The following is a 15,136-nucleotide window of genomic DNA, read 5'->3' on the forward strand; positions in this document are numbered from 1 at the left end:
GGATCCCTGTCCTTTACAGGAAGGATGCCACTATTTGTGGTAAACTTTGCAAAAACAGAAAACAGAAAATTTGCTATCAGTAAGTGAATATATACAACTTAGCCAAAAAACAGGTAAATAGGGAATTCAACAGTTGGCAAGCACTAAAATCTTTTCTTTCGGCATTTAGCAGAAGACCTAAGATGCTTAACTGGAATTCTTCAAGGAAAATATGAATCACACTGCTTTAATAAAAAAATCAACTTGCAATTTCCTGGCTTCATGGGGAAAAATAAAATATTCAGCTTTCTTTTTAATACATTTGATATGTTAGGGCATAATGGGGAAAAAAAAGAAAAGGATAACAGTTCAGGGATAACAGCTGTCATTCCCACAGATCCCTGTGTTGAGAGAGTGAAGCCACTGAGTATAGCTCCATATCACCAGTGACCCACCAGTTCATGCCCAGAAGTGACACAGCTCAGAGCATCTCTGTTTCTTCCAGAGTTAGCCCAGAACCTAATCAGCCTTCCATAAAAATCAAGAGATGCTAGTGAATGCTATAAATGGCAAACAGAACTCAAAAGACAGATGTGTTGTTATGCAGCACAGCAGTGATTTCATTGCTGACATGTATGTTGCATCAGCACTCATCAATATGGGGCCTTTTTCACCATTGCAAAGGTACAACGTACTCAGATTATGGAACTGCAAATACAGCAGTAGATGCAAAAAGCTTCTCACTTCTAGGTTTATGTCCCTGTTCATAGGATGTGTTTTCTTTATAAAGAAAATAACCTCACATATGTGAAGTTTCAGAAGTTCAAGTGCTCAGCACGCTTAGCAAAAATATTCTAATGTCACTCACATCTAGAAACCAAGATCCTTTTCTCTTAAAAAACTGTCCCCACAGAAGACAGCAAAAACTCTGTCTCCCATTCTCTTCCCTGGCCTATACACAGTAATGCCAAGAAGGTCTCAATTAATTCTCTTAATTCAAAGGGTCTTTTCACACACCCTAAAAAAAGAAAAAAAAATCAAAGAAAAAGTGGGTCCTCCTTGTGCTATATTCAACAAGTTCAAGCCCACTGAAAACAGTTATTTCACTCAAAAACTAAGCTGAGAATATTCTAAAAAACACTGGAATTTCACAGAGGGTGATTTATGTAATTTTACACATAGCTTTTATTACTTCTTCAATGATTTTTTAAATGTGCCCAGAAACTGAATTAATAAAAGGTTCAAAAGGAACATTCATTTTGTACAGACTTTGAAGAAACTATCCTGACATTTTTCTCAACAAATGGAAACACTGTTCATGACCTGAGGGCTTTCTTTAAGGATCATAAATAGAACATTTCCTATTTGAATGGAACTAGAATTCCTAATAATATAGGAACATTTTATACCTTCCCTCTTTCAATACCCATCTTTGAATCATTTCTGAAAAGCAACAATGTAATCCTTACAAATGCAGAACATCTTTCCTCCATTTAAAAGGAAGGATGAATAGAAATTGATGCTTTACCTCTAGCTTTTGTCACCACTATTCCTTTGCAGTTTCAATCTCTCACATCTCTACTGTAAGTTGTACTGTTACTGACGGAAGCTCTGGCAACAACATATTCAGCAATAAAAAAATGTTTTTAAAAATGAATTATTTTAAAATTTTAACACAAAATGCATTTTTATTATATGATTTCTAAACTAGAAAATCAATTACACCTTAGAATTAAAAAAAAAATAAATTAAAACTTGCTTTTTAAAAGGCCCTATTACTCTATACTTACACTTGACTTTGTTCTGGTATTGTGTATTTGGAAATCACAAAGCTCATTTCCTAGGACTGTAATGATATGCAGTTAAGAGAGAACTTCCTTGTTAATTACATAGCCCAGTATAAACTCTTGGCTAATACTGAAAAAGCAATTCTTGAGAGGCAATTCTGCATTTTATGTGCACTAACATATCCACTTAAAATCTATTAGAATGTAAAATATTAAAAACCTAGAAGACAGACTCCAGTACTCTCACATTAAGTTTAATCCAGACTAAACTTCATGTGGACATATCTGTAAACCTCCACTGCAAACCAGCAGCTCTCTCCAGGGCTGCTCAGCCAACTCCACTGTCAGGGCCCATCACAGCCCTGAGCACCTGAAAGCTTTAGTACAGGCAGCACTCAGCTTTGCAAATGTTTTTTCCTCTCTCAGGACAACTCTTCATCTGGGAATCACTAATTACCCTCAGATTTGTCTGAAGCCCTGGCTCATTCTCTCATTCTCAGTTGTACAGTGTCACCAAGGAAGGAGTTGTGCCACTGTTTTGGGAGAGCTCCAGCCTGCCCAGCACTTGGCCCAGGCAGGAGGACAATTCACAGAGCAGAGGAACAGCACCACTCCTCCACAGACATCAAAGTGATTTGTTTTCTAACAGGGAATGAGTCACTCTCACGCCTGTTAAAGTTCAATTAAACATCTTTAGGGGAAAATTTATGATTAAACACAGAATCAACACTGTTGATGGATACAACATATTTACCCAGGCTTCTGGGCCTCTTTTAATATTTGATTTTGCTTTAATGACCATTATGTGTCTAGAACCTGAATTACTGACAAATTAGCTACAATCTTCCCTCACTTCATATCCTTCCAGGTTTCTGCACTCTTCTGAAACAATGTCTTTCCTGTGAAACTCTGTAAACCAAGTAATATCTGCTGGCCATCATGGCCTTGGATTCTGAGAAAAATTCTGTCCTGCACATGATTATGGACAATTATCCTGAGGAACTTTTGGAATTAATTTCAAAATGCTCTCACTACTTTTTGTGACACTGTTTTGCCCAGCCTCCCTAACTCACTTTGAGATGTAACTCAGGAGTCAGTGCTGCTTCCAAAGGCATTTCAAGAATTCTCCTGGCATGCCACCATGTTACATGTTTAGTTTATGGAGAAATAAGTAGATAAAGTTCATTAAAACACATGCAGTGCTTTAGCACTATGCACACAGATCTCACTGAACTCCATGGGAGATAAAACTAAACTCCTGACAAGACTGCACCCTATAAAACAATTAAACAAAACACCCACCATGACTCACAGAGTGAGTGTGAGAGATCTGAGTAACTTTAAAAAGTCTCTGCTGAATCTCCCACTCATACACCAGCACACACCTGCTCCTGGCATCTGTGCAGAACAGACTTTGTAAGATTGCTGCTTGAAGGCTTTTTCACATTAATATGTAGATTCCAAAGAGCAAATTCAGCTGGAGATTTAAAGCAGATGAAAAAGCGCAGATTTAATGGGAAGAAGCTGTTTCCAGTTCATGGAAACATACTCCTCCTCTTACAGGAGTAAATTCAGAGAGGGGAAAAAACCCTAAAAAACCCAAACCACAAGCCAGTCCTTTGCCAGCCTGCACAATCTCTCAGTTCTATGGTGCTTGGTGTTGTGAGGCATCCTACACATCAGCAACCTTAAGGCACTCCTAACTCGACTGGTTCAGGGCTTGTAGAACACCATTTAATCAGTCACCAGACACTTTTGTTTCAAATTCCAGAATTCTAAGATGCAAGTGTTTCTTCAAGAAACACAGACACTGCCTTAGTTGCACAGTGATGTGCACTAAGGCACATCACTAATACATCAGGCACTCTGATGTGTTTTCAGAACACATCATTCCTTCCACAACAGCTCCTCAGCTGGCAGAATCCCCGCAGCCCCCACTCATCTGGAGCCAGACACGGCTTCTCACGACACCTTGTGGCAGCAGCACCAGCTGACAGGGCTTTTGTCTTCAAAAAAGTAACTTAAGATGTGAAACAATGATATTGCAGAAAATCAAACATAAACCAAAAAGCACCAGCTTCTAATCAATTAATCTGAAGAATAGCAGCAATTTTCAAAACAGGAATATTGCCCATAAAAATAAAGACACAAAGCATAAAATAATAGAAGCATTATTTTAAAGTAATAAATTCAGAAAAACTGAAACAATCTAATGCAATTTGAAGTGTATGTGAGCTATAGATGTACAACAATAATAATACAAGTGTGAATTATGGCTTTCATGTGGAAACTAAAATAACCTTGGAGAATGATATTACCTCAGTGAAGTAAAGCACATCTTTGTCTCAGAAAGCAGGTTCAGAAGCAGTGGCAGGAAGGTCATCCTCATAAATTGTGGAACCCCGACACAAGAACTGATCTCTCCTGCTTTCAGAAAGGAGTGCCTCAAGATCAGCCAACTCTCTTCTCATGTAAGTGTCCTCTACTGGCAGGGGTGAAATATACTTTGTATCTTTATGCTGTTACACAGTCTTAAATTCAACTACTATTATTTCACGGATTCAAAACCACAATGTTTTGAAGCCCAGGATACTTCTCTCCCCCTTCTCCACCAATTTTTTGATACACCACGTACAGTGGCAAGGCCCTAGACTTACCTCAAAGTACCAAATACACTCAGCTAGGAGAAACCTGAGAGTGCAAAGAAAAATGCACACCCTAATCCGTCTTCATTTATATGCTCTGGCATGAGGTACAACCTGTGCTTTAGAAACTCAAAAAGACAAGAGTTTATGAGCAGGTCAGTCCCTCTGGACTGCACTCCTTTAACTAGGATTGTCTTTCCTCTAGAGATGAAACCATGAACAAACCATGTCAATTTTAGTCATTTTCATCAATTCTTTTCCTTCACAAGATGCCTAATCTGATAAAATGTGGATTATGAAGTGCTGGATATTAGCTTAAATAGTTTCAGTATTTTTTTTTTAGTTCTCTGTGTAGAAAGGACTGTTAATGCCAACAGTTGTTGTGCCTGCACCAACTTGAGCAGGATCTTGTCTGCTGCACAGGGCAGTGAAGGAACCTAACACACAGACCACCTTGGGATGAGCCTGCCCTAGACACTGCTAATGGGATTCTTGTGTCAGCCATTGAAAACAAATGTCTCTAATGCTTTTACACTCCACTGATTTTACCCAGTAATTCCCAGACTCAAATGTTATGAATACAAATCTTATTTGCAGCCATTGCTGCCTAAGAGAGGCAAGAGTATGATGAACAAGTGCTTAGAAATGCTAACACAGAGCTCGAACTTCCATGAAAGCGTTTGTAATTGTAATGAAGTGGCTTGTCCAAGAAGCATGGGAGATTCTGTCCTTCCAAGACAACCAAATCACAATGCACCAGCATGCCAGAAAGCTGAAGAAGTCCCCAGAGAACTTTCAAAGACTTGATTTAGTTCCTTTCATTAAGCACTAGGTTCAGCAGACCCAGATGAAATTTCAGTTAGGGAAGGTAACACTCAAACCATGTTCAATTTCCTCTATACTGATCTTTTGAGATTCTAAGAGTTCACAGGACATACCACGTGGTTTTAAATCCCATTGTGATTGGTATCTCTCAAAACAGAAAATCTTACTTTAAAACATATTCTTTCCAGACCCACTGCACATATAGAGCAAAGAACAGTGATTGTTGTGACAGACAATCTTATTACCACCTCCATCTCATTTGAGAATGACTTTTTGAGAAGTACTGGCAGTAGTTACAATAAAAAACAATTTGAGACCTCATTTTTATAAGGAAGATCACCTTGAAAATTACTTCATACACAGCAAAAACTTTCACATTTACTTCACTTTCAAGAAACAATTTCTGTCCTGTAATCCAAAGAAATTCAAACCAGAATGAAGAGCATTAACCAAACACCTTTCAGAATCCAGCTAAGAACAGAACAAGCCTGAAAATCCAGCCAGAAAGAATATTCATTCTTCCTATCTTAAAAGAGCCTAAAACAAAGGACGTGATCAAGAGTCTGAATAAAGCTTCTTTGATTCACTGATTCTGTTTTTAAAAAAAAAAAAGAAACAAACCATTTTAATGTTGCAGCTTTATTTAAAAGAAAGTGACTTTAGAATTTTTGGTAACATATTTTTTATACAAACTTGATACAATGAAAAATAAACTTCAGCAGCGTTCTAGAGTAGATTACAGGCTGTAAACTCATAGTCAAAAAGGAAAAGGTAATTTTGTTCAAAGCTTATTTGCAGACCAGCACCAAGTAATCCCAAAAGTCCAGTTTTACTTGACATGCCAAAAAACCTCAAACTCACACTTCTTAAGTAAGGAGTTGTTCAATCTCACTTGTCTTCCAATTTACACTAACAGTTGTGATTAACTGTAAGCAAGAAACATCAAAATTTCCTACAATACCTTCAGTGAGTTAAGCTCAACTTTTGTACACCTTTGACAGTTTATGAGGAGTCATGGACAACAAGGTGTTTGCACAAAACTTCACTAACTGCCATTTACATGGAATTCAGAAGTCCATGAAGAAATTTCAAAGCCCTGTAACAGTTATTTTTAAACTATTTTGTCTCAGCAGGTCAATTTCCCTGATCTTGGGATCACATTTTTTAAACCTACGTCTGCAATACATCAAAATTCCAACACATCAACAAGCAGTATGTATAGGATCCAGCAGGGAAAGAGAAAAACCAAAACACAACAAGCTACACAATTCTGAAATCCTTTTACCATTCTTATCACATGCTCGGTAGACAGCAAAACTCCTCCCAGAACTCTTTTATTTCTATTTTTAAGTTGTCTGAAATCAAGTTTCTAAAATAGAAAACCTGTTTTGGAAAGAAACTTTCTCATAAACCCAGTTCCTCAAACGTCCTATTTTGGGGGTAACTTGGCTTCATGCAACCCTTACAGGCACAGCCCTGTAAGGGCTCAAATATTAAGCGCTCAAATATTAAGGCTGTAGAGATCTACCAGATGGGGCAAAATACTAATGCTCAAACTGTGAAATAACAGTACTGTAATTCTTGTATTTGCTCTTCTCTGTCATGCAATCACAACTGTACTTTGCAGAAGACAGCAGAGGTCTGTTTCCTGCTCTCTGCTTCTCACTTCATGACTCCTGAACTCAATCTAATCTGTTTTATTATGGCTGTTCACGTAAACCTTCAAGGAACAGCATAAATGGAAAAGGATGCTAATCCAGTAATGCCAGAAAATCTGCAACTTAAAAGTCTTCTCTAGAAATTGCAATTTCCTTATAAATTCCACTTCCTTTTCAGCCTCTTTGCCTTCTGCTTTCCTCTGTGAAACACCCACCAATCATCCTTTATCATTGTCCTCCACCCTGTGATCCCAATGTAAACAAAACCCAGTAGAATAATCAAGTTTTGCCAGAGAACATAAAAAGCACCATAACATTACATCTTTGTTCCTTTCAGTAAGTTATAGCAGCATTTTGAGACCAAAGCCTCAGCATTCTAATGCTTAAAGCCTTGCCCCCAGGTCCTCTGCAATGCTTTGTATCCTGGTATTAAAAAAGAGGTATTGGACAGAGGATGTGCTCACAGGAACGTGGACAGGAGTTTCTGTGAACTGTGTGTAACAGACCTACTTTGTGCCTGGGGACATTTACTATGCAGATTTGGTTCTCTTGTGAGGCTGAGGAGTCACTGGCACTGAACAGTTTTGCCATAGCCACCTCTTCCAGCATCATAATCTTGCCGATACTCATCTCGGACCTAATGAAAGAGGGAGAAAGGGAAGTCCAGAAAAGACAAGGAAAAACAATTTCTCAAAAACTGTTAGACCATTAGATTACAGTCACACTGACATCACAACATCTAAGTGGCTACATGGAGCTGTCTGAACAAACAGAAGGTGAAGTGCATCATACAAAAGGCCAGAACAGCATAAAGCAACTTAGTCTCTTTCATCGTGTCTGGGGACTCTCTAATCACCACATCCCAAGCAAGGATGGCCAGCCTTGGGCTTTGGCAGTACAAGCCACTGCCACCAGCTCCACCTGGGGTAAGCCAACTGCTGTCCTGTGTGTTCCTAACAGCCCCTTACATTTTCTGGGCTTACTTAAAAGTATTATCTCCCCAGGCAGCCAAGAGTTGTTTCTGCAAGTACTTCTAGTGAAATTTAGGAAGGAGTTATTTATTCCTAGTGGATTATACTGCCATTGATCAGATGTCTTCCAGTGTTATCTTAAACGATGACTCCTAAGCCGCTATTTCTGAAATGTTTCTGTGTTCATTCAAAATCAAGAAGTCTGGCAAAGTCACCATTCCCTTAAAACCCCAGGCTGTACAACAACCTACCTGCCCCCCTGATCGTCCACGGCCATACTGCCTACCCTCCTTAAACCCTGCATCCCAGTCTGTCCTTATGATCCTGTCATCCAGTCTGGTCCCGTTGATGTAGCGCATTGCATTTTCAGCATCTCCTCTGGCATAATACCTTTGGAATACGTTAACGAAAGAAACAGACTTCTATTTTCATCACATGGGAAAATGAGCAATGTGAAATGGGCTACAAAACCAAGTCTTTGCTTGAACCCCTTTTATGAAGCTACACCATCTAAAAAAACTGCTAGTGAAAGGGTGAAACATGCAACAATTCAAGCATTTAAAAGTTTGTCAATCATGCCAACATTTAACAGAACAAAGCTCTATTACTAAAGAGTGGGAATTCCCAGGCATGCTCTGTTTATGCTGCAAACTTTCACCAGTCTGGTGAGTTCACTGGAAGCAGTAACAGAATGATCTTCAGAAACGTGCACATAATGAAGTCACACGACAGGGATCAAAGATGCCAACAGAAACTTTACACGTGTGTTTGTATGAAAAGAAAGACCTCTTTACCTTGACCCGGAGAATATTAATTTATTACAGAGGTCAACTACCCAACAGATGTCTGGGTTAAAGTATCAAAGTGAAAGCAATCTGCTAACCCCACTCGACATGCAGTGCATGCTCGAATACAGAATCATGGTTGGAAAAGACCTGTAAGACCATCACGTCTAACCGTGACACCAGCATTGCTCTCTCTCGCCAGGGTCCCCTACAGCCGCTTTAGCAAATGATTAATTTTATCCTCGGAAAACACCCCCGTAACTCAGAGCCTGCAGTGCAGAGCAGTTCACCCACACCCTGACAGCTCCTGCCGCGCTGCACAAGGATACTCCACGAAGCAGAAGCCGCAGGCGGTTTTCTTCACTTTGTCCAGCCCCATGATGACCTTCTTAATGTCGCCGCTTTTGCCGAAGAGCTCGTGGATCTGCTCTTCCGTGGTATAGAAGGAGAGGTTCCCCACGTAGAGCGTGCAGCTCTTCCTCAGCAGCCGCTCCTGGTCGTACCGCGTCCCCTGGGCCGCAAGGACACAGCGTTATCTCGGGGCTCGGCTCGGCCCGGCCGGACCGCGCGGCGCCCGCCCCCGGCCGCGGCTCACCCGGAAGTGTTGGTCCCGGTACTGGCTGAGTTCGGCGTAGGAGTCGCTGCGCAGGATGCTCAGGGTGCCGCCAGAACTCATGGCGGCGGCGGCCGAGACGAGACCAGCCCAACCCCGCACGGCCCGGCCCGGCCGTGCCTAGCAGAGGACGGACCGACACCACGCTGCCCTCACCACCCCTCGCCGCCTTACCGCGCCCCGCGGTCGCCCGGCGCGCAGCCAATGGCGAGGCAGTGCGCGGCTCTCGCGAGCGCGGCGGGGCGGAGGCGTGCGGCACCTCTCGCGAGAGGGGCGGCCATGGCGCTGCTGCGGGCGCTGCTGCTGCTGCTCTCCAGCCCGCGGCTCGTGGAGCGGCTCTCGGAGTCGAGGCCCATCCGCGCCGCCGCCAGGGTCACCGCCAGCGCCCTCACCCGCGGCCAGCGTGACCTGGCCCCGCGCCTGCTTCGCCTGCGCGACGCCTTCCTCGCCGAGCTCAAGGACGGCGCCCGCGCGCGGGGGTGGCCGTGGCCGCCCGGGCCGGGCCGCGGCGGCCGCCCCGGATCAGCGCCGTGATCGCCGCTTCGAGCGGGAGGCAGCTACGGACAGCGCCGGGGAGGAGACGGGAACCGCCCCCGCTTCCCTGCGCCGAGCACACGGAGCGCGTTGGAACCGGCAGGTGAAGGGCCCTGGGAGCAGGTGACAGCGGGGCCCCGCAGCCACTGCGGACCCCGGCGGTGCCCGGGAGGTGGATGGCGAGCTGCAGACTGGACGGTGCGTTCCTCATCGCGTGGCCTGGAGCGACTCCTCGGGAAAGCATGAACACGGGAAGCTGCTCCTCATCGGTTTCATGGATTTCTATTTCAAAGACAATTTACACGTCCCACGGCTCTCAGGAACAAGCAGACTCACTTTCTAATCACCCACAATGCTGTGAAGATTGTCACTTTAAGCGCTTGATAAGAAACTTGAAATAAAATCACAATTCTCACAGGAGTACCTGAAACAATGTCTCTGTATACAGGAGTAATACTCTATATTTGATACAGTTTTGTTACAAAAAGGGTTTTCAGTGATGATGATGGACAGGATAACGGACTCTTACAGGAATGTAGAAGAGATTCAGTAGCTATCCTAAAAGCACACCTCAAGTCTATTGTAGCAGGAAGGGTTTACAGGGGAAAAAATTACCAATAGAGGCACCCTGCATATAAATGGAAATACGCTATATAATGGAAAACTATACATCCATCACATATAATGCCTAGGGCTGGTTTGTTTAAGACGCTGTATCTGATGACATCTATGACACTATAGCAGTTAACCTTCCTTCAGAGCATGTGTCACTGTTTAATCCAGCTGAGTAGAGGCTCAGTTAACTGGGGAGGATCATTTCTACTCCTTTTATCATCCCAGGTGAGAAGAACCTTGTACTTAGTCTGAGATACAGTTTCCTGCATTGCTGGTAAAGTTAAACCTTCAGCATGGATGGAGAAACTGCATCTACAGTGTAAATTCAGAGGTCTGGCTGGCAACATAAAAGCAGCATATTGTTAATCTGAGCTGGTATTTGTAGTCCAGGTTCTGTTGCTGGCTCTCTCCAGGTTACCTGTGCAGTGGTAGAGAAGTCATCATCCCATGGGAATTGGGCCCCATTACATCCCCCAAGAGTTTCAAGATGTACCCCACTCAGATTGCCAGAATTCTTAAGTTTTATGAAAATAATGTTAAAAGATTTAAGTTGTTTAAGAAAGGCTGAAAATGGGAAGCAGGACATGGAGTAACAGCTGTGGCACACAGTTGTGTCATCCCAGTGTAAGAGAGCAAAAAGAAAATTAACTTGGAAAATACATTTGCTGTCACAATGCTTTCACAACTACTTACACTACTTTGTGAGTCACCAGTACTAAGACAGGCACCTTCTCTCCCCTGCCTCCCCCCAAACACACACCTTTAATTTACAGGCAGACCAGCAGTGAGAGTGAAGGATGTGGGATGAACATACAGGCAACACAAAACAAAATGCTTTACAAGAGAGCGAGAGCTATGTTTCCCAAAACAGGAAAATCATTCATACATTCATTTTTCCTAGATTCCCCTTAGAGCCTGGCATCAACCTGTATTATTCTTGTCTCTGTTGAAAGCCTGGCTCTTAAGACCTTATGTAAGGTTGTGTGGGTGAAGAACTGCCAAAAACATTACCACCTTTGCGAGCAGAAATAATTCAAGTGTCAGATTTGTTTCAGAGAGACGGGCTTGATCTACAATGCATGTGCCAAGTCAGCATGTTTTGGATCCAGAAGTTCACGTAGGCAAAACCAAATATTGTAGATCATGCCGTGCTATTAAGCATATGCATTATTGCCAGCTGAAGCCCAGTTGTTGGTGTCCAGTTTAAAGAGACTGCTCTATACTGGAAAGCCAGTATAGGAGCTGTCATTCCCACTGAGGTGATTTAATAGGGAGCAGTCAGTGCACGGGGAGGGTGAGCAGGAGATGCGGCTCCTCCCTCGAGGCTGCCCTCCCTCCACGGCGGCAGAACCGGGGGATCTCTGACCTGTGCTGAGACCGTTCAGAGATGCGTCTGGTGCAACGGCACGAAGGATCAAATCCGTCCCAGTTACCGCTTTCTGTCTGCGCAGCTCCTCGATCCAGCAGGACCTGCCGCGCGCTCTGCCGGGGTGACAGTCGTGACAGAGCAGCGACAGCTGCGAGATAAGCGGTGGGAGCGCGCTAGGGAAGGAGTGCCCGAGCTGCAGCCGCGGAACACCGCGCACGCTTAATGCCATCACGGGGCTGCCCTCCCGAGCTGCCCGGGGCGGTACGTGGGTAGCACGTTCACGAGGATGGAACTGTGGCAAGGAAGGCTAAACAGGCAAAGCTTGGATTTTAGGATTTAGCACAAGCACTTAGCCTGAAGCATCCTCAATGTTCTAAATCAGATTCTGCCAGATCAGTGCTGGAGATTTTTCAAGAGGGACCCACCCAAGGCAGTGGTGACTGCAGTCTGGTCTAATGAATTTTTAAGAACATAAAAGATTACTGAGTCAGACCAGCTTTTATCTAACCCTGTAACCTCTCTCCAGCAGCTGAATTAATGCCTATTATCAGTAAACACCCCACAGTCCCCAAACCCTGACAGATTAGAGTTTTCAAAAATAAATCTCGCATGGAAACAGCTAAGCTTCAATGACAGTTTTGGTGGGCTCTGATTTCATCCTCTCTCTTCAGGGGAAGTACAAAAGATCATATGAAATACCACAGGGCTGAGTAAGTCAAATTTTAAGCAGGTTCTATCCAGAACTGGCTCCCCTAAGAGTGTGAGGAATGGGAATAAAGAGATATGGGAGAGCTCCCAGTGCTATTGCTGATGCTGAAAGGGGGGTGTATGAAAGAGGAAGGTCTCACACCACCATCAGACAGCACCCAAATGAAGTAAAAGACTAAAACTTTGTTCTCCTAAAACAAAGGCTCTGATGATCTCTGTTTAGCTCAAGGATGTAAAGTCCTAACTGACTCCTCCAATTTCCACTGGATAGGACAGGTATTTGTGGTGGGTCTTCCATTGATAAGTGAGGAAATATCAAAGTCTCGTTCTTGAACGAGACACCACATTTTGTAATTGTGGCTCTGACAGTACCAGGGATTATAATAAAGATGTGACAGTTGCTGCAGGTAAAATTGCTTGCTCGCTGCTCTAATGTCTGGCAGAGGGTTTCTTCTCCAGCCCCAGCCATGTCAATGACTTCCACATGCACATCTGTCTTCTTGATATTGAGCAGAGACCTCGGAGGCATGTAGGTGTGTGCAAAAAGCAGAGTGTAGTGCTGTGGATGGCTTGAGGACGCTGGAGAATGGATGAGCTGCTCCAAGTGAAACAAACAGGGAATGAGCCCTCCCTGGTGTAAGCACCCAAACAGAAGTGCCCCCAGAAGGTTGAACAGAACAATGAGGAGCTTCCATTTCACAGCTCTGTTTGGTGATGCGCTGAACAGGACCAATGGCAGGATGAGAGGGATGAGAAACCGAGGCTCCTGGTGACTGAACAGGGAAAGAAATGCCAAAGGAACAAAATAAAACAGCAGCAACGTTGGACTGCCCTCAGAATGCACCAAGAGCCCAGGCAGCCCACGGCAACACCATCTGACCAGCATTAACTGATGGACATACTTCTTTAGCATTTTAAAGCCAGCGCTGATGGCCAGAATATGTAAGATACCAAACAGCATCACTCCATTGACTGCAAAATGTGTAACTCGTGGGTGGCTTCCATGCAGTGCAAGATTATGAGGATTAAGATTATAGCTGAGAAAATTGAAGGGGGTTACTACCATTTTGTCATGTAATTGAACAATTACATCAATTAGGCTGCTCTTGTTAGTGTAGAGGTTGTCTAAGCTCATGGAGGTAAAATAGAAGGTGTCAGCAGTTATGAAAACAAAAGCGGTAAAACATGCACATAAGATAAACTTCAAAAAGTCATTTATGAGAGTTTTAATGCTCTTTTGAGAGTCAACAATTGAACCAGCCCAGTAAAGCAGGGGCATTAGAGCAAATGCCAGAAAGGTTGGCCTGTTGAAAAACCCCGCAGCTGTTATGACACCTAAGAGAGAGCTGCTTCTAGGCTCTGCTGAGCAGCCACTGGACTTCCTTGAAGAAACCAGTACCATGAGAAGAGCAAAGAGAAGTCCTTCGAGTGTGTTGGTAAACGTTCTTGTATAAAACACCAGCGTGACATAGGATCCAGCAAGAAGTACCAGCGCTTTCCACGGATCTGCTCCCCAGAAAGGGGCCAATCGATAAACGCTATAGTCGAGTATGAAAGAAAAGATTGTAAAGAACAGGCGAGGAGATACAAGGAGAGTGTAGCTGTTGATGCAACTTGAACATATGTCCAACTGCTGCAAAGACTTGATTACCCAGTACGTAACTCCTGATGTCATTAATGGGAAAACAACTGTTCTGCAAGGAGAGTTGGAAAGGAACTCCCACGGATAATAGACCTGTAGATTTAAAATATCTCCTACAAAGGAAGAGAAAAATACATATAGATAATAAAAAATACATGTAGATAATATATTTTATTCAGTAATTCAGCATTAGGGATACTACTTGGTATAAGAGGTATCACAATACAGAGCAGCTCCTAAACTTTTGAAACTGGTGTCAACCTTGACATTTTTAGGAGCGTACCATTCATTTTCACAAAACATCGAGAAGTCTGTCACAGTAATGTGGTTCGAGGCGCCACTCGCTGTGGACAGTACAGAGCAGGAACCCACCCACCGGGCCAGCGCTGCGGATCCTCTCCTACCCGGCTTGCGGGACTCGCTGTGTGACAGAGCGGGATCCCTCGGGAACAGCCGCCTGGCCGGCGATGCGGGACACGGTGCCCGTGGCCGAGCCGCTTCGCGTCCCCTCGAGCCCGCGCGGGGTCACCCCGTCCCGGGCGCACGCCTTACCTGCCATGACCTCGGGCGCCTGGAAGAACTCGTCGGGGTGCAGGTACCCGCTCTGCGGCAGGAGGCACCAGCCCGCCCGCACCGCCGCCAGCAGTGCCCACAGAGCCCGCGCCACCATGGCGGCCCCGGCCCCTCACGCAGCACCGCCAGGGGGCGCGCGGCGCACGGACGAGGCGCCGCAGCGGGAGCCCGGCGCGCATGCGCAGCGCCCGCGGCAATTGCCGGGCTCCCGGGATCAATGAGGCTGGAAAGGGCTGCGGGATCAGCGAGCGCAGGCCACGGCCCAACCCACCGTGAGAGCCGCACCGCGGCACGGAGCGCCACGGCCGGTCCTCCCTCCAACACCTCCAGGGACGGTGACTCCACCACCACCAGTGTCTAATCACCCTTTCTGTGTATTCCTCCTGCTGTCCATCCTGACAGTTTGAGAGTATGAGTTCTAGGAGTGTGTTC

The 15,136-nt window shown here is 44.5% G+C and overlaps 3 protein-coding genes across 4 annotated transcripts; 1 reads left to right on the forward strand and 2 right to left on the reverse strand.

Moving 5' to 3' along the window:
* Positions 1-5,859: 5,859 nt before the first annotated feature.
* On the reverse strand, positions 5,860-9,459 carry NCBP2 (nuclear cap binding protein subunit 2). 2 transcript variants are annotated; one of them, XM_059855424.1, is made up of 4 exons: positions 9,246-9,457; positions 8,980-9,161; positions 8,117-8,255; positions 5,860-7,531 (listed from the first exon to the last, which is right to left on the reverse strand). In XM_059855424.1, exons 1-4 carry the CDS (start codon positions 9,324-9,326, stop codon positions 7,460-7,462), a joined length of 474 nt encoding a protein of 157 aa, XP_059711407.1. In that variant the 5' UTR covers positions 9,327-9,457; the 3' UTR covers positions 5,860-7,459. The 2 variants fall into 2 exon arrangements, with proteins under 2 accessions (XP_059711407.1, XP_059711406.1); XM_059855423.1 differs by having other exon boundaries at positions 5,860-8,255; positions 9,246-9,459.
* A 46-nt stretch (positions 9,460-9,505) lies between these two features.
* NCBP2AS2 (NCBP2 antisense 2 (head to head)) lies at positions 9,506-10,217 on the forward strand. Its single transcript, XM_059855425.1, has one exon. The coding sequence runs from the start codon at positions 9,543-9,545 to the stop codon at positions 9,795-9,797; it is 255 nt and encodes an 84-aa protein (XP_059711408.1). The 5' UTR covers positions 9,506-9,542; the 3' UTR covers positions 9,798-10,217.
* A 1,610-nt stretch (positions 10,218-11,827) lies between these two features.
* Positions 11,828-14,819, reverse strand: PIGZ (phosphatidylinositol glycan anchor biosynthesis class Z). The gene is made up of 2 exons (XM_059855422.1): positions 14,684-14,819; positions 11,828-14,244 (listed from the first exon to the last, which is right to left on the reverse strand). Exons 1-2 carry the CDS (start codon positions 14,799-14,801, stop codon positions 12,665-12,667), a joined length of 1,698 nt encoding a protein of 565 aa, XP_059711405.1. The 5' UTR covers positions 14,802-14,819; the 3' UTR covers positions 11,828-12,664.
* Between the last annotated feature and the right edge of the window lie 317 nt (positions 14,820-15,136).

This window comes from Haemorhous mexicanus, chromosome 10, assembly GCF_027477595.1.
Source record: "Haemorhous mexicanus isolate bHaeMex1 chromosome 10, bHaeMex1.pri, whole genome shotgun sequence".
NCBI lineage: Eukaryota > Metazoa > Chordata > Aves > Passeriformes > Fringillidae > Haemorhous > Haemorhous mexicanus.